Below are 20,309 nucleotides of genomic sequence, written 5' to 3'. Positions count from 1 at the left end.
GTGTCCCCTGCGGTGATGATGCTGGATTATTGCTAAAAGCGGCATAAAACCATACTCACTCACTCATTTGGAAAATTGTTAAGCCCTGTTATCGATATGTATATATATATAGATGTGAGTATGGGGATTTATCGAGATCTGCTTCCAGCCTGTTATTGGTCCCCAAGTAAGCAGCAAAATCCAAGCAGGAATTATGATTTTCAAGATTCATGTTAATCTTTTTTGTAATTATAACTGATATTATGGCTTTGTAACAAATAATTGATTCACATATGACAGGACAAATTTAGAGCGGCATTAGTGTACTGATTATGATGGAATCTCCTGCGTTTAAAAATAAATATGGTCTTTAAAATATTCACATTTTTCACTTTTTATTTCTTTTTGTCCCAATTTGCCTTACAAGGGTACTTAGTTCACAATCCAGTTACTCAAAGCCAATTCCTGCAGGGACCCTCCTCGATAATTCCCAGGGTATACGTATGATAAATCTCCACTAGTACCCTAGATGCATCTATGGCTCAGCCCGATAATTGTATTACCTCCATTTTTAGCATACCAATCACAAGGCTTCTATCATAACTCACTTTTGCTTCTTTTATCTAACCAATTAAACATGACAACACAATTGTTGCAGAGGTACCCTGAAAGAGGTAGAAGTGGGTTCTTGCGTATATTTATCATTTATCATTATTCAGTGGAGATTTATCATAACGTATACCCTGGAGATTATTGAGGGTGTATCAGGGAATAACTAATGATAATAGGTAGCAGATTTGTTCATTTGGAATAGAGCAAGTCTTTTGGACCACGGACATTATGTCGTAGTATGAGACAGTACAGGTTTCACACAACAGAACTGAGAGAACCGGATGTGAAGTCCATATCCCGACCAGATTATCACAGTGCTAAGGAACTTTTATGCTACTCAAAATAAATTAAAGATCACACAATTCAGGTTTCTAGTTCATTGGTGACAGAGCAACTACAGTCTGTTGAAAGAATTGTATATTCTTAAGCTTGTTTCAAGTCGTACACTTGTAAGTTTTGTTACACATATTGTTTGAACTATTTCTGTTTGTTTCACCTGTTCCTGTTTTTTGTTTTGTTGATGAAAGTAAACATGTTTCTGTTTGTGTCATAATTTTGTTGATATCAACTTGAAGTCGGCTGCCGTCAGGAGCCTCAAGGGATGATATACGATATACCAGGATATCTTGTATATCCTGCATAGGGCTTGGTTATATGCAATAAAACCACCTTTTCATTATGTTGTCTTTTGTTTCCTTTCAACACCCAGCAACATCTTACTGCAGGTGTGGAGTAGTTCACAGGTTAATGCGTTGGTTCATCACACTGATGGTGTGGGTTTGCTTCCCCACATGGTTGTAATGTTTTAAGTCTATTTCTTGTGTCCTCGACATGATACTGCTGGAATATAGCTGAAAACAGTTTAAGACAATGCTCGCACACTTACGTTTGATCAGTTGTCATGAAGGGAAAGCATCTGTATGTTTAAAGGACATTAATACGATTACCTGGGGATTTGTGCGGTTAATACACCCTGATAGCCCTGTGGTTAAAGCGCCCTGGTAAAAGCCCACTGGTATCCCAGTCTTGGGAATAAGCAAATCAGCCTTGAGATTGTAGCTGATTGAAGCTCTCCTACTGTTAAGATGGTCATTAGTGCCATACATTAATATTAATTTACGACTACATTAGCTTTAAGAGAGCTACGAAAATCTTGGCCCAGGTAATCAGTTTAATCACCTTATCTTTTCGTTGATCTTCCCACCAGCCTAAGTTCATTCCCAGATTGGTGGTACAATACATTGGAACACAACCAGGTAGGTCACACATTGTCTCCATCTAATCCTCAGGAGTCATTTCTGAAGATCCTGCAGCAAGTTCAGGTTCACTACGACTGATTCTTTCATATTACTGTTGTTAATCAAACAATCTGATCCTAAAAATATCCTTAATTTGTGCAAATAACATACACCTATTACATCATCATCATAATCCGTTATTTTGGCTGGTTATATTATGAAAATCGATTTACACTATACATCCTCTTCCCAGTCAGGTTTGGTGACCTTGACCTTAATTTTTTTAGGTCACAAGGGGACTTTAACGTTTTACTCTTGTCAGAGAGATATCTCAAGAACCTTTCACTTCATATTCAACACCAAGGTTTATCTAGGGAAGGCGCAGGGCCCAGTCGATTTTGGTGACCTTCACATAATTGTCAAGGTCATGGTGACACTTTGAAGATTTCAGCATATTAACCTGCATGTTATGCTTGTCAGCGAGATACCTCAAGAACCATTCACTGGAGTTTCTTCATATTTGACATCAAGCTTCATCCAGGGAAGGCACAGGGCCCAGTTGATACTGGTGACCTTCACATAATTTTCAAGGTCACTGCCACACTTTGAAGATTTCAGCATGTTAACCTGAATTAACTGGATTTTTTCATTGACTTTAAAGACTTCCCTTGAATGTTTTTCAATAAGCAATTTCTTTAGTACCATTTTTGCATATTTCATACACTATGACATTCATGTCAAGGTCAAAGTCAGTCTTGAAAATATTTGTGTGTTTGAACAACTAAAGAGAAGATATCAAGAGAGGTTGACTGGTCATGTTTTTGTTGACAATTAACTTCATCTTAAACTTTCATTACTTTTTAAGTTTGATTTGATAATTTGCTGCGGGGGATTATGTCACCTTAGTGACAATGCTTGTTCTTTCCTGTGTCTGCTGGAGGTAACATCTAAAAAAAAAATCGGTATTTCTAGCACATTTGGTAGTTTGCCACAATGATAGATAACAACTAGTGTTCGTTTCTATGTTTGTAACAAACATCAGTGCAGAGCTTTGTGATGTCTTCATTCTCCATGTTAACTTCAAAAACACACAAGTCACTTGTTCAAATATGTTTAATGTGCTGATCTCATAAATGTACATGATACATGTTGAGAGAGGATGACAATGACGAACACATGACCCATATAAATACAGATGTAGTGGCACAATGAACATGGAATGAGACTGTACACATACGTGGGAGTATTGGAGCAGACTTACAATGACAGAATGAACATGATGGGTAAATGCTGTTCCAGCACCATGTTGGCAAAATGTCATGGTGAGGCAATGTTAACATGGAAATTATGACCTGCCACAGAGGTTCATGACACAAGTACATGAGCTACGTGATGATTTTACCTCAGATGGGCTCCTTCCTCGACTACATTGAAATCTCAGGCTTCAGACTAGCAGATAATGTCTATCAAGATATCAGCAATAAGCTCACTTCATTGTGTGGGTAACACTGCTTTGTTGATGTATAGTGTACCTTACAACCACTTTGATCAGCTCACTTCATCAGCATTACTGGTACAGTTTTCTACGTACAGCCTTATATCTATGAGGAAAGTATCTTCCAACATATCCTGTGTTTGATAATTACAGGTCTTAATGACTTGAAGCACAGGCAGGTATCAAACATTTGGCCAATACAAGAGTTTTGTCAAGTTTTTTTGTTTTGTCAAAAAATTTGGTTTTGTTTTTGTTTATGCTGCCTTCAGCAATATTCCAGCTACATGATGGCAGTCTGTAAAGAATTTAGACAGGGCAATCAAGTGATTGACATCATGAGCACCAATCTAAGTATTTGGGATATAATGACATTCATCCCCAAGTCAACAAGTCTGACCACCCAGTCCCGTTAGCTGCCCCTTACCACAAGTACAGATGCCTTTTACGATAATCAGTGAGGCATGAACTTAGTAATCAAACAAAATGATTTCCTGCTCAAAGAAGAATATCAGGTCATGATAACATGCCTGCCTCTCCCACTGATGCCATTTCCTCATTGTCCACATGCACACAGACAGTCTTCCTAGGATGATGTCTCCATGCCCGCTGGAGATGCTGAGCTGACTGCGGAGCCTTGTTGCAGAAACTCCTGTAAATCTGTGTCAATGGTATTGTTATCTTGGCCCTCATTGGCTGCCTGTGACTGAGCAGCTTCACTGTCAACACCTTCCATTGGCTGGCTGCTATTGCCCTGGTTCTGAGATTGAAGGGAGACAACTGGTTGCATGGTAATTCCCAGAGCTGAGCGTACAGCCTTCACACTGACAATGTCCTTGGGAGCAGCCTCACGGGCTAATGCCTTCAGTTCCTTCGATACTTTCTCAGCTGGAAATAAACAAATCTGAGTGAGTATTGTATGTACACATCCATCACAAAACAGAACTATTCAGGGCAGAGAGATAGGTTAATGGTTAAAGCGTTTGCTCATCACACCAATGATCCAGGTTTGTTTTGTCTTTGATATCTTATTGCTAGACAGGGTAGCCTAATGGTTAAATTGGCTCGTGAAGACCCATTATAGTTGTCTTTGGTATCTTATTGCTAGACTTTCAGGCAGTCAGTCAGTATTGCTAGAAAAAAGCAGCGGAAAATCATACTCACTCAACAATGAAGCATTTAGAGAAAAAACAACAAATATGGAAGAATTACAGATAATGTCCTGACTGAAAGAAATGATATAGGGTCCCTCCATTGTTGAGGAACTAGCTTATTCGTTCAGGGAAAGCAGAGATAATCTATAGTTCTGATTTCCAAGCAAGTAAATCTCTGACTGGTTTATAGTCAGTTACATCATATGTTGTCATTCAGAGGCCCAGATAAGCTGCGTATCCGGGTAAAATACGCATAGAAAATTTCCAATTACACATTGAAAAATAATTGTTGCGTACCAATTATGCATTTAAAATGTTAGATCATAAAAACGTTTAAAACAAATGCGTACAGAATATATTTATAAAAATCGCTTGCGTAATGAGAAAGACCTTGATTGCTATCAAGTTGTACTGTTAGTATAGGACAAGTGCTGTACTGTCCATTTTGGATGAGGGATTTTTATGAACTCATTTCCATTATATTGCTGAGTAAACTTACTCAATGACATTATTCTTAGGTGAGTAAAATGACTGAAATACGCACATGTTTGAAAGCAGTGGGTAACGGAAAATGAAACACCCACTCAACATTCATAATTCCCACTCCACAAAAATACAGTGGGTACAGTACCCACATGAGCTAAATCTTATCTGGAGCTCTGGTCATTAACAATGAGGCAATGTAATGACATACCCCCATAACTGACCAACAAGCACTGAGTATAGCTGAAATGTCTATTTAACTATAACAAATTATTTCCACCCATGTCAGCAACATATGAAGATATCTATTCTGAAATGTTCGACCTATATAAACCACATGAGAGGTTGTATACAAAAGGGGAATCTCCTGGGGAAGTCTGAGGGACTGGAATACCATTGTACTCATAGTACCACATCATTCTTAAAACAGTAAATGACCCGTGAAGATCCGGGTTAGAATTGGTCTTCAGTAACCCATGCTTGTCGTAAGAGGTGACTAACGGGATCGGATGGTCAGACTCGCTGCCTTACATGTCATCGTATCCCAATTGCGTAGAACAATGCTCATGCTGTTGATCAATGGATTGTCTGGTTCAGCCTTGATTATTTACAGACCGCTGTCATATAGCTGGAATATTGCTGAGTGCGGCGTTAAACAACCAACCAACTAAACGCGTAAATGAGAGTGAACTTGTTTTTATGCTGTTTTGAACAACATTTAAGCTGTGGCCCAGTGTGTCAGAAAAATTGTGATCCGTCATTAGTCTCTGCTCACAGACAGTTAGATAATCAGCAATCATAATTGTACCCAATCAATTTCTGAACTCCCTTGGTTTATGTTGTGAATCATGTCACCAAGCCAAGCAGGCTCTTATGACCAGCAGAGATGGGGGGAGCCATTTCTAACCCAGATGACTAATGGTATACAAGTTCAGGAAACATCTATGTCCAGCATTGTCATGTACTCACCCAGTTCAGCTTCTCTGTCAGACGGCCCGAGGACCAGTCCAAGATGTGCAGGTGGCTTCTGACTCAGCCTCTCCCTCTGCGTCTGCTGGAGGTCCGTGATGAGGCCCGCCGTCTGGTCCAAGCGGGCTTGCAGCTTGTCATTACCTATCTCTTTCTCTGGAACACACATAGAAAGTGTCACTATAATTATTTACTAATAAACTGAGACTCTACCTTATAACCATACTTACGTTTGCTCATTTTCATTATTCAAACATTTGGAAAACCTATGCGACCACAGCAGATAATCTTATCTCATGATTATCTTATTATCTCTGCCCAAAATATTTGAGTCACCTTTGCTAAACTTTTAAATTCAGCACCATTTTTAGTACATTTTAATTTGTGCAAGTGGTTTCTCATGAGCTAATCTTACTCATGTTCTTTGACCAAACTGAATTCTACTAGACTCTGGCTTTGGACTAGCACCTTAAGTCACAGGCTGGTACTGCTGGCTATAAATAAGCTACCAGTCAAACCAATGATTGACAGCACGAGCAGCAATAAATGTTATCAAACTTGACACAGAAGCAGCCAGTTTCTTCAGTGCACAGGTGTGTAATTACTGACATATCTATATATCTATATACTGTACTATAAAAGGTCATGACACTATTCAACTTCGAGTCTGATGACCTTTTCTAGAACAACATATTAGTATATCAGTTTATCACAATATAAACAAACGGTGAGAAATTAAACACTGAAGCACTTCTATATTACATATTCCCTAACAGGGTTGCCAAAACAAGATTTGTTTTCAAATTGTTAATGATCTAAAGAGAATGTCATACCAATCAGCGACAAAATCATGATAGTCACGTATCAATTATTCCTGTGTGAGAAATGAACCCAGAACATGTCCATCTTAAGCAACGCCTGTTGAGCTATCCTAAGATCATTCTGCCTACTCACCAAAGTAGTCTACAAAAGAGACGTCAAGTCCAAGGTCACCAAGGCTTCTAAGGGAGTTGAAATCAATGTTCTTCTTAACTTTTGCCTGAAAGAAAACATGAAGCACATTTAGTTGAAATGCAGTGAACTATTTGACACCTGCATGTTTAGCATCACCATATGCTAACCTCTTCTCACAACAAATCCCAGATAGGCTGATCAGGTAACAAAACTTGAAACTATCGCATCATCAAAAACTAACTCTTACCTATTCTCTAATATTTACATTTCACTTTTGGGAAAAATGTCTTCTCATTATAGACACCTTGGTATGTATGGTTGTATTAAACTGTCAAAACTAACTCACTCACTCACTCTACAGATGGTAGCAATGGCCAGAGTTTTAAAAGCAACGATCATAACTTCAGATTATTCAAGATGAAGTTATCTGACAATATTTAATGAAACTTTCTAACTGATAAACCTGGGCATCACTTCCCACATACATATCTGAACAACTTATAAAGTGTTGACATACTTCTTTCTCTCTCTGTTTCTCCTCTTCAGCCTTCTTGTCAGCTTCCACTTTCTTCTTCTGAAGACGAAAATAACTGAGTCAGAACTGCCAGCATATATATCACCCACAGAAGTTAATACAAACCAACATGACACTACTAACATTGTTCTGAACAATAAATGATTAAACATCCTGACTCTGGTAGAACAACAAAATAGCACAGTCTTTGACTTACATTAATTTGATAAAGAATTGACAAAATGTGAAGACATGAAAAACATTTATAATAACGTCTTCTTCATGTGTAACAATTTTCAGGACTACATCTTGTCCTCAGCTGCTTCAGTGCGTGATGAAGATACAAGTAGCCAAATACATCAGGTCTTGGTATACAATAATGAATTGTTAACCAAACATATTGTCTTCAAAACATTCGTCCTGCACACCATATTTGCAATATTTGCAATAACTTTACATTTGCCCAACTGTACGAAAAGGTGTGTAGATGCATGATCCTGAAGTGTCAATATATATGTAGTAGAGTGGGTCACCTGTTCTAGCAGCCTCCTTGTCTTGCTGTGTTCCCCCTTGGTGAGCACATCCAGGAGGACATCCACCATCTTCACCCCGTAGTCCTCCGCTTTCTCCACAAAACTCATCACACTGAAAATAACAGGCTTTTCACAATGAGGTCTGTTTGCATGATCTACACTAGGGTAGCGTGGTAGGTGGGGTGAATTGTTAGAGGTGAGTTGAGGTGAGGTGAAGTAGGTGAGGTTGTGTAAAGTGAGGTGATGTTTGTGAAATTAGTTATGGTGAGGTTCGTGAGGTTAGGATAAGGTGAGGTTTGGTAGTTGAGGTGAGGTGGAGTGAGGTAAGGTCAGGTCAGGTGGGATGAGGTGAGGTCAGGTGGTTCTGGGTGAGGTGGGGTGGGGTGAGGTGAGGTGAGGTGAGGTGAGGTGAGGTGAGGTGAATTTTAATGGGGTTTAACCTTCATTCAAGATGATTCCACTTGTAAAGCAACATGCAAGCAAGGGTGTCTGTGTGTGAAGGAAGGAGGGGCAGAGTGGGCTGCTTGTACCAGTCCAGACTAATGCAGCTTTTGTCGTGCAAGCTCCCTGGGATACCTTGCAACAGTTTAGTTATACCCTACTGAGACATACTGATACCGAGCCAACCAGTCCTTGTTTGTATCCTCTCACAGCCGAGGACCAGGCTGGGTAACAACAAGTACCATATTTAAACCCTGTTGGTACAACACAGCCAGGGATGGAACCAGCAACATTCTGCTCGCCAGACAGATGCTCCAATCACTAGACTGCAGACAAGGCTGCCTGGGGTACACATGTCTGTGGTCAGCATATCATACCACTAACAACTAGTGATTGACAGCATGACCAACAACCCACACGACTGTGGTATGCAGCCATGAATGAAATCACTGAGCCAGACAACCTGACCAGTCTGGGCACTCCTGGACAATTGTTTGTTTGTTTGTTTGTTGTTTAACACTGCCCTCAGCAATATTCCAGCTATATGGCAGCGGTCTGCAAATAATCGTGTCTGAACCAGACAATCCAGTGACCAACAGCATGAGTTGATTATTGCGACAAGCATGGGTTGCTAAAGACCAATTATAACCCAGATCTTCACAGGTTCTTCCTGGATAAAGCAGGGTGCTGGGAAGCTATATCTCATCCAGTCAAAGAGGAGTATTGATCACAATATAGACACAACAACACGACTCTACACATAGCCTGATGTAGCTGTCACTTTACCTCTTGGCATACTGTGCCCCTGTTTCGTCCCCATATGTAGACAGCAGCAGGTCGGACTCATCCTTGGAGACGCTGGAGAATGCGGAGTCATACTGAGGGGCATAGCTACTGAAGGGTCCGTAGTTGAGGTAGGTCACTGAAGAGCAAGGTGGACACAACTTTATCACTCATCCAAGTATCAAACAGTTATGGTGATGGTGGTGGAATTGGGTTTAACGTCGTGCTTGAGAATATTTCGCTCATATGACGACATGCATGCGTGTGTATGTGTATGTGCGGCTGCTTGTACTAGCCCAGACTGAAGCTGGTTTTATAGTGCTAGCCCACTGAGATACCATGCCGCAGTGAAGCATGAATACCCCACTCAGACACATTATACTGACTCCGAGCCGACCAGTCCTTGTTGTACCCATTAATGCTGAGTGCCAGGCAGGGACCAACAAGTACCATATTTTAACGTCTTTTGGTATGACGCGGTCGGGGATCGAACCCGCGACCTTCCGCTCTCCCAAACAGTTATGGTATAAACAGGAGCACAAATGTAACATTTGAGAAACATTTTGGGATTAGGTTCAACACAAGAGGGATGTATTATTAAACAAAAGGATTAACAACACTACTCTCCGTAATGTTTCCAAGCTGTAAGCTAAAGATGAACGAGTGTCACAAATATTTTCCCACATCAAGGGAGATAACTTATCCAAATTATCTCCCTTGTTCTAGTTTCATAGATTTACATCAGAGGGCTGTTTCTCTAATACATGTCTCGTACCTGGAGATATTTTGTTTCTTTTGTCTTCTTTAAAGCCAGCCAGATTACCAGATCCTGTGGTCAGTTTCCCTGTCAATTCCCCTAGAGCAACAACCTTCTCTGTTTCACTCACTGGAACAAATATACAAACACAATGAAACTATGTAGCTTAATGATGCAATTTTCAGCAATATACAACACAATCCTGACAAGACAACCAGTGGTAGAGACGACACAAAACAATCCACATTGTCAGAATGCACCAGCTGATAATACTGGTCTGATTCTAACCCAGCTCTGCCGACATACCTTTGCCATCATTGTCAGGGTTGACCACTGTAAGAGTAGTAGCTCCATCCTTCCTTCTTCTCAGGAATCCAAACTGTTCAATATGAAAAATGTCAACTTAGTTTTTGTTCTATGAGTAATATAGACAAAATTGCTCTCATAAGAGCATAAGATTTCCGACATTTTATCTCACAATGTATTTTCTTAAAATAATATTGTCTGTTTACCATAAAAATGTGAGAGAGATATACTCGCATGCCAGTGTTACTATGGTTACCTTGCTCTTGTCTTTCCGAAGAGTGAGTTCCTCCTTCACCTCCTTGGCTGCAGCCTGGGCCTGGGCCAGGATCTGCTCTGGGGACATGTTGTCCGGAATGGCTTCAAACCGAGTCAAGCTACAACGACAAGCATCATGCTAAATATCCAACTAACATTCAGCGTTAACAAAGCAAGAGTAAATTCTTGTCATCTTCTCAATTATAATTCCACTCAGCTCTTCACTGAAAGGTACAAAGACTCAATTTGTCCCCAAAGAAACTCATGCTCCACAAGTTTTGGAGTAGTTTCTAACTGTACTCTGACAGTGTATAATTACACTACTGTATATTTTGACTTGCTTAGCTTGCAATTCTTTATTCACTAAATACATCAATAGTACATTCAAAACATGATACAAAACATTGAAGATAATTCTATATCAATTAAAGGCAGTCTCAACCTTCCAGGTAGAATTTTCTATGACAGAATGTGGTCATTATGTAACAGACATTTTATGCCAATCACATTGTAGTCTCAGTCTTCAAGGTGGGATGCTCTGTGGCTGAACCATCACACTGTATTCTCAACCATCAAATGAGAATGTTCTGTTGCAGAACTTGATGTTGTGTTCCTACATCGGCATTCAAGCCTCACCTCTTTGACTTCTGTATTTTTTTCAGCTCCTTCCTCCTCTGTTCTTCCTCATCGATGACTGTCACCATCTCGGCAACAGCGCCGTTCTCATGAAAGCCGATCTCCTCCAGAGTGATGTTGGCCATGAAGCTCAGGGTCTTCTTCATGTTGAATATCTTCTCCTGAGATGCAGAAACATGTTCAAAAGACTCAAACACTGGCATTAAATACATTTGTACATATTTTGTTTGTTTTCTGCATAACTCTATTGAAATAGCGACATTACAACTATATGGCAGTCAGCATGAGCAGTGGTAGGGTGTGTTCGGGTGAGATGTTCTTATTGTTCTTGAGGAACATAACACAGAATGATTCCCCTGTATCTTGGGTTAAGAGAGAGAGAAGCAAATTGTATGAGTCAGGAAAGGAAGGAAAATGTGATTCCACATTGTGAGTGAGTTGGGTTTTATGCCACTTTTAGCGGGGGACACCAGAAGTGGGCTTCACATGTTGTACCCATGTGCGGAATTGAACCCGAGTCTTCAGTGTGACAAGTGGGCTCTTTAACCATGTGGCTATCCAACCGCCCCATTTCACAAGGAGCAATAACTTCACCATAACTATACATGTAAGCACTGTTTCCTAACAATTGTCCATAGAGACACCATTTCCTGTATACTTCTCAATATAAAATGAGTTGCATTCTGTTCCAATTACTCCACACCCAAGCTCACATATTTGTGTTTGCTTTCTTTGATCAGCCACTGTAGATACTCAGTCCCTGTGTTAGACCCCCACAGACTCACTGACTTGGGCGATGCATGTCATTAGACCCCCCACAGACTCACTGACTTGGGCGATTCATGTCATTGTATCCAAACTGTGGCGGTAAACAACAAACCAACAATACTGCAGTAGTGTTTGTTTGTTGTTTAAGTTCCCACCCTGCAATATTCTAGCTGTAAGGGAACAGTTTGTAAATAATTGAATTTGGATCAGATAACCGAAAGACTGACTGAGTTTGGTTTTACGCCGCTTTTAGCAATATTCCAGCAACATAACGGCGGGGGACACTAGAAATGGGCTTCACACATTGTACCCATGTGGGGATTCGAACCCGGTCTTCAGCGTGACGAGCCAACGCTTTAACCACTAGGCTACCCCACCGCCCAGATAACCCAATGATCAACAGCATAGGGCTCGATCTATGCAAATGGGATACAATAACATGCATGGGTTGCTGAACACCAATTTTAACCCAGATTTTCATTGGTTGCAATAGTGTGAGGACCAACTCTACATGAACGCCAGCGAGGTGACACTTGAACTATGAAGGCTACAAGACCTCCTCAACTGTTACCTTGCTGAGAAGCTTCAGGCCTGACTGCATCAACCTCTTGGCCTCCTTGTAGTAGATAGTTTCCGGCCGGTTGTATGTCATAGCATTGTTGCACATTGTGATGAAATCTTTCTGAAATTCCAAATATATCAAACATAATCAAAGACCACAGGATTTGTAAATGTGGAAATTCTGATGCACTTCTGTAGGAAATGACAATGAAACTTCCTAAATTTAAAGGAAGATGTACATTTCATAGCTGACTTTATTTATCTGATAAGCAAGAAAAGAAAAATGTTTGAGTAAAATTGTAACCTCACTGAAAATGTTTAATATTCCAGAGTTCACATTTTGTTTTTACCTCACTGCATTAGGAAAGTTACAATGTTATAATATTTCTGGACATATCAAATTAGAAAATACAATTTGGAACAAAATAGTTATAATCTGATCCCCAATAGTTCGGCAAGGGTGGAAGCTGGACTTTTCCAGTCAGTTATCTCCCTTGCCTCAGGAAGATGCACTTATTCCCGAAGTCCAGACTAATCCCTGCATTACCTTGTACTCCATGACATTCGGTACTCGTCATCTTCAATCTTGGTGAGGATGGTGCTGAAGTCCATGGGGTAGGAGATGATGCTGGAGTAGCCGGGGGCAATGGCATCAGTCACTGGGTAGGCAAAGAAACCATTTATGTCCTTCCTGAAAAAACAAACACTGTCTGTGAATACACAATGCCATTTAGAAAGTGGTCAAATGTACCATATGTATTATTTGGGATTACGTTTTCTCGGTAAAGTACAGATTCTAGTACTTTTGTTGGGTTGAGTCCCGTCTGGGATTCGAACCCACACCCTCCAAGTCAGGCATCTAATTGCCAGCACACAAAGTTAGTCGCCTAACCTGCTCAGCCACCATGGCTTCCACAAAAATGGACAGCCGAAAGCTATGGATTAAATGTGTTTATCAAGAATGGCAATAGCATTAGTCACTTGGTAGGTGAATAAACCAGTCAAGTCCTTCCTGAAACAACAAGCACTATTTGGTATGATCTGTCTCTTACATATATTCAGGACAGATAATGTTAATCTAACACATCACAGTAAGCTTGTAAAACTGCCAGTTAAAGTATGCCAGGAACATGATCAACATTGTCTTACCCCTGTAATTTCTTCTGTATGTAGTGTAGACACTGTCTAAGTATAGCATTGCTGTCCTCGCCTTGGATGGTACACTGCCGTGGCTCCCTGGCATCATCCTGTTCCTCCACCTCCATCTTGACCGGTTCCACCACCTGGGGCGGGGGGACGACAATGTGAGGCTGTTTCTCAGGGGGTTCCTCCTGTGGCAAGTCTGTGCCCTCATCACCTCCCACATACGTCTCTGCCTTCCTCTTGCTGCTGCTGCTGCTGCCCTCCTGCGAACACATCAAGGAATGAAACGGTTTCAGCATGATAAATACATATTAGGGCTGCAAACAATCCTCTATAGGTCAAATATAATACAAATCACAAACATAGGGTAATGATAACGAATACTGGTTCATGAATAACAAGTCAGCAGCTGAAGTATTATTCATTATTTTCAGTGAAACAATAACAAACTGAACTCTTTGACATGTTTTGACTACGTTGACAGTGTTAGGTTATCATGACTATAGCTAGTTACCACATTACTATGAAACTGAACATAGACAACTGTTGACTATTATACAGCCTGGTTTCGAATTATTATTCCATGATGCATATCTCACTTTGACAAATAACACCTTAGTTCAAGTATAAACACTCCTACTTGAAAAAGAATCATGAATATTTGATTCTAGTGATCACTAATAATGAATTGAATTCATGAACATTTACGGTTCAATTCACTGAATATTGAAGTGAAGAACAGCCCTAATACATATGCCAGCAAAGCCTCATTTAGCTAAGTGAAACATGCATGTGTTCAACCAATTACTGAATAGTAGAACCCAGTACTTCAGTCCACATGTAACATAAGTACAGTCTAACATTGTTGTGTGAAAATTGAGTGAGTGAGTGAGTTTAGTTTAACGCCGCAATCAGCAATATTCCAGCTATATGGCGGTGGTCTGTAAATAATTGAGTCTGGACCAAACAATCCAGTGCTCAACAGCATGAGCATCCATCTACACAAATGGGATACTATGACATGTGTCAGCGAGCCTGACCACCCGATCCCATTAAACGTCTCTTATGACAAGCATCGGTTACTGAAGACCAGTTGCAACCCGGATCTTCACAGGTGATGAATACAGAAGGGACTAAGCTTTTATTTCGGGACAACCTAAGTTTACTGTATGTAAGGAGAATCAAACATATGTACCTGACTGAGCCTTACAATCTATGAACATGTTGAACACATTGATTACCACTAAGCTTTATGTGCCTTTCTACATCACTAATCCCTGTGTTATGTGTATTGTGTCATATTTTCTTCACATCATCAAACTGAGGGTAAGATTATGAGCACAAGTTCCTATTACATTTTACAGAAATATATTGCTAATCACTTTTTGACAATAATTTTCACCACGGTTGGTTGTATCAGTTACAGTCACCAAAAATAACCAGGAAAAATTCATAGATCTGACTGACTGACTGAGTTTGGCTACGCCAGCTTTTAGCAATTTCATTCTGGGACACCAGAAATGGGCATTCACACGTTGTACCCATGTGGGGATTCAACCTGGGTCTTTAGGCGTGACAAAGCCAAGCTTTAACCACTAGACTACAGAATGAAACTCATCAATTAAAAGAGTTTAACCAATTCCCAACACTACAGTCATCACAGTTGGTTTTGTCTAGAGCTACAGTGTCTTTACATCAACATGATGCTGATAAAGGCCATTCAAATTCCTTAAATGAAACCCTGATCTTATAGTGATAATGTTGTTGTATTTACCACACATCACCGCATATATAGAAAACCCATGTGTAACGCAGCCACCCTGAATAAACCTTCAAAATAAATGCTATGTTAAATATCAGTCCCCATCTATAATACGATCCTGAACAAAGCACATGCACAATCCAATTGCAAATAAAATCTTGTTTGTCTCCCTTTGTTTTATATGATACTAGGTCGTGTAGAACTCCAGCACTCCAGCAATTTTGTATGCTGACACGGTGCAACACCATCTTGTGACATCAACATATGACACCAAAAAGATCTGTCCAAATACTGAGGTTTGACAAGGAGAGTCTCCTGATATGTAATCCTGTGTCCACATGCCAGACCATCATATTCATCATCCTTATTCAAAACATTTTGTTGATGTTTACATCAAACTACATGGTATCAATGGTGAAACCTATCCTACCCCGTCATGCTTGTGTCTGTCCTTGTCTTTATCCTTGTCCCTATCCTTATCCTTCTTCTTTTTCTTCTTCTTATGCTTGTGCTTCTTCTCCTCATGGTGTGGTGAGTGTGTATACACATCCTGTATTGTCTCTGTGGGCTGTGAACCTCCAACTTTCAACACTAGCTTCAAGGGCTTCTCTACAACCTCCTGTGAATAACTCTCTGAAACAAACAAACAAAGACAGAGTAAGTATTGTTTTACTCTGCTTTTAGCAATATTCCAGCAATATCACAGTGGGGGACACCACAAATGGTCTTCACACATTGTACCCATGTGGGGAATCGAACACGTCTGCTGTGAGATGAGCAGGTGCTTTAACCACTAGGCTACCCCACAGCCTGTAAACAAAGAAAAATGACATACCTCTACTTTACCATATTTGCTACAACAAATGTTTCCTCGTCTCATCTTAAAAACATTTTGATTAGGGGTGTCACGAACACCAATCACGATATGATCATTATGATCACGATACATATCGCGATACATAATTTTCAAGCGCTTTTCATAGCATTACCTTACCGACAGCGTCTGGCTTCGCTGATTTGTCCATCAAAATAGTCTAGCCAATCACAAAAGCTGTTAGTTTCCAACCTATTTTTTAAGTAAAGCTAGCTACATCTATTTATCGGAGCGGTCTCGTATAATTTTACTATCAAGACTTAGAAGGAGATGGATATAGCATAAAAATTTGAATCGATAAAGTTTTAAAATAGGAATCGATACACGCAAGCATGTATCGCGTATCGTATCGTCAGTAAAAATGTATCGATGCATCGATACATTCGTGTATCGCGACACCCCTAATTTTGATATAATTTATATAATCACTAAGGCCTCATCACAATGATCACACTAATAGAATCATAGATAAAGCTATGTTTGTTTACTTTAAATATATTATGTAATATACAGCAACATTCTTGTCATCAGCAAGCTCATGTCTTGTCATACCTCATGACACAATGTGTAACAAGTACTTTGAAAATAACAAAGTTGTATCACATACACAATACTGCACTATATCATGCTATATCTTGTTTGAGTGGCATTTTAGAAGATGGGACATACAACACTGAACAAACTTCAGGGACAACAACTTCATTATTTCGTGAGTGCAACGTTTGGTTACAGATTCTTGTACCATTGTCAAGCTTGACATATCTGTATACAAACATCGCACTCACGAAATAAAGAAGTTGTTATCCATAAAGTTTGTTCAGTATCATGTATATACTTTATCCAAATTAAGCAGGAGAGTCAAGAGGACCTCACTGTTCATTTCAGGAACCGAAAAAGTGGGGGCAAAGGACTCCTACTTTTCCGGGGATATTTGATGAACACTGAATTATGACAATCGAGTACTATGATGACTGACTGACTGACTGACTGACTGACTGAGTTTGGTTTTACGCCGCTTTTAGCAATATTCCAGCAACATCACGGCGGGGGACACCAGAAATGGGCTTAACACATTGTACCCATGTGGGGATTCGAACCCGGGTCTTCGACGTGACGAGCCAACGCTTTGGGGGACAGACAAATATATAAAACAATTTAATAACCTATGTTTACTGAATGCTAAATGAAGAATTAAATATGTTGAATTTAATATATTGTACGTGAGTAATAATTAAATATGAGGTTGGAAATCTGAGAGCACAACACTGTGAGGAAATGGGTGTCTACCTTTGATGATGGGGATATTTTATTTTGATATTAAAATTATTTTTCGAACCGAAGCGAGGGAAGCACGTTGCCAAAATTTGCTCGCTTCACTCGCATTTGAGAAGATTGGTAATTCTCTCTTTGTTACGCAACCCTATTTGCTCTACAATTTGCCTGTGGTTCGGTGTATTTGATTAACCTTTAATGTTTTAAAACCTTTAATAAAATACCTAGAAAGCAAATCATTTTGTCAAAATCTATGCATTTCTTTGCTAGACAGACGCTATTTTCGATGGATGTTCTCACATACTGAACCGAAACGGACCAAACTGAAGGCCTTGTACCGCAATACTTCCGTACCATGGGAGTGAGTGAGTGAGTGAGTTTGGTTTTACGCAAGCAATATTCCAGCAATATCCGCGGCGGGGACACCAGAAATGGCCACACATTGTACCCACGAATCGAACCTTTCGGCTTTAACCACTAGGCTACCCCACCGCCCCTCCGTACCATGGGAAGAGCATATTGTTTTCCCCCTGTTCATCTAATCAGCCAATATTATAACCATAACCGATTCCCCTCCAAATATTTGGGGGCTGAAAGGGTGTGGGACAAGTCAACCTTCGCGGGGAAGAGACCCTCTTGATTACATTTTCCAGAGGGCAGCAATAACCTAGATATATTCTGGTCATCAACATTGTCTCCATTTAACGTAAAAAAAAATTGTACAAATTTACACTGAATTAGTTTTATTTATCTTACTAAAATAATCTCCTACCCTCACAACTAGGCCTATGGATGGATCACGTACAGAGCTAAACCATTGTATCATTATAGTAATAGGGTGTTCGGTAGCACTGGAACGAGGGACACGCTTGGCGCTGCACAATCTGCACCCGATACACTCTATGATCTATCACTGCATCAAAGTGAATGCGAGAACTTCAGTGAAGGGATCACAAACCCGATAATCTGTAAACCCGTCAACGATGTACGAAAAGACGCTACGGTTGTTCCCCCTGTTCACGTTGCTACAAATACCGCTAGAACGAAAGAAAATTAGTCGTAAGTGCAGAACTAATCTATTGTAAAGTATTCTTACCTTCTGCATCAAGAGATTTCTTTTCTGATTTGTGTTTCTTGTGTTTTTTACCCATATTTGTTGTTAAATCTAGTTCACCAATAAAGCTTTGTCAAGAAACCGGAAGTACCCGGTGTTCTACTAAAAGACGGACACTTCGGCATTGTACAGTTTTGTAGACTTTATTCGGTCTCTCGATATGATATTTCACCACGAGAGCCGGATTTACTGTCAGAAGTCCTCGTTCCTCGGAAAGAAAATGACAGAATGTAAACACATTTTCACCAAACCCCGCATTGTTACTGAAATGGTCACCTAAAAGAGAGAGAATAATTAAAGCTAGTGAATTTGTCTTCAGATAGGGCGGAGAACTGAAACACAATACTGAAACAAACCTTTTAATGATATGTGTATTACGGCGTGACGCCAAACTTATACTAGTCCTCAAAACTGAAGTGGTTGTATTCATTCTGCGTTTGTAAACACGATTTTAAGCGGAAATATTGACATATTATATATTTTTTTATTATTTATTTTTTTATATTATTATTATTATTTATTATTATTATTTTTTTATTTATTTTTTTTTTTGGGGGGGGGTATATTCGCCGCATGAAGTGGGTATTGACAACGGCAACCGTAAGAACACGATGATACCACCCCCACTATATGCAATACAATCCATTCTAACATTAACTAAGGTGCGCATCCCCCACGCCCTTCTGGCTCAGTCAGTGAATAGGTAGCAAATTAAATATTGTCCTACTGAACATTTTCAGTCTTGCTGTGGTGCCGTTTTCTCTATAAGTTAACCCATCAGCTGGGTGATTCAGTATATTTTTAATACAAACACTGTTTTTCATGGTGAACGATTCAGGGGACATATATGTTTGATACTGACGTGGAACTGTGACGTCTAACATCCGCGTTATGGTGAAGCGCGAACAATGATTACGGATGTGTATATAGGTTGAAAGTCCGGGTCGCCTCTGTATTGACTTCACGTCGCACTGGTTGGATGTCGGGCAGAGAGGCACTACTGCGCCCAACTCAACCTAGCAAAAGTACTAGAATCTGTACTTTACTGAGAAAGTGAAATCCCAAATATAACACGTTACATTTGATCACCTCCTAAATGGCATTGCGTATTTCATAGCTTTCGGCCGTGGGAGCGGTGCCAATTTACACTTATCAGAGGGGTACACAAAGTTTGTGGTCTAGACTACCAGTTGTCCGACTTCCATTTTTGTGGAAGTCGCGGTGGCTGGGCGGGTTAGGCGGCTGACTTTGTGTGCTGGCGATTAGGTGCCTGACTCTGAGGGTGTGAGTTTGAATCCTGGATGGGACTCAACCGAACTAATTAAAGTACTAGAATCTGTAATTTACTGAGAAAGTGTTATCCCAAATATAACTTGTGTTACAACTGTGCTTAATCATGCTCTGTATAATGGGCTGATGGCCCCTTTACCTGAATAAAAGCAACAACATATATAACTTTTGTTACATTTGTCCACTTTCTAAATGGCACTGTGTACTTATACTGCACCTTCAACTGAGTATTTGAGTTATATACCACAACATGTCCGAGCATGAAAGAGCATGATGCAATACACCGAGTGATAAAATACATATCAACCCTTAGACTAACGCATATTCTCTGTTAATATTATTTTAATTGTAAGAAATACCCCCACTTTATTGAACCGGGAAACCAGGAGGTGCCTTGATCTAAGAAAGATTTAGACTTG

General features: G+C 40.0%; 1 protein-coding gene across 1 annotated transcript; it reads right to left on the bottom strand.

Annotated features, from left to right (window-relative positions):
- Positions 1-2,924: 2,924 nt before the first annotated feature.
- On the bottom strand, positions 2,925-18,688 carry LOC124254290 (bromodomain-containing protein 7-like). The gene is given in 16 exon segments (XM_046688206.1): positions 2,925-4,209; positions 5,928-6,083; positions 6,882-6,966; positions 7,399-7,455; positions 7,929-8,040; positions 9,156-9,291; positions 9,928-10,038; positions 10,216-10,288; positions 10,472-10,589; positions 11,107-11,267; positions 12,446-12,556; positions 12,983-13,002; positions 13,005-13,126; positions 13,585-13,841; positions 15,771-15,973; positions 18,583-18,688. Coding segments are annotated over 16 exon segments (2,079 nt in total). The 5' UTR covers positions 18,638-18,688; the 3' UTR covers positions 2,925-3,907.
- Positions 18,689-20,309: the final 1,621 nt, after the last annotated feature.

The sequence above is a fragment of the Haliotis rubra genome, unplaced genomic scaffold (genome assembly GCF_003918875.1).
Source record: "Haliotis rubra isolate DU_JTF1 unplaced genomic scaffold, ASM391887v1 Scf57, whole genome shotgun sequence".
Lineage (NCBI taxonomy): Eukaryota > Metazoa > Mollusca > Gastropoda > Lepetellida > Haliotidae > Haliotis > Haliotis rubra.
Note: the sequence above shows the minus strand (reverse complement) of the source record. Positions and strands in the feature narration are given on the sequence as shown.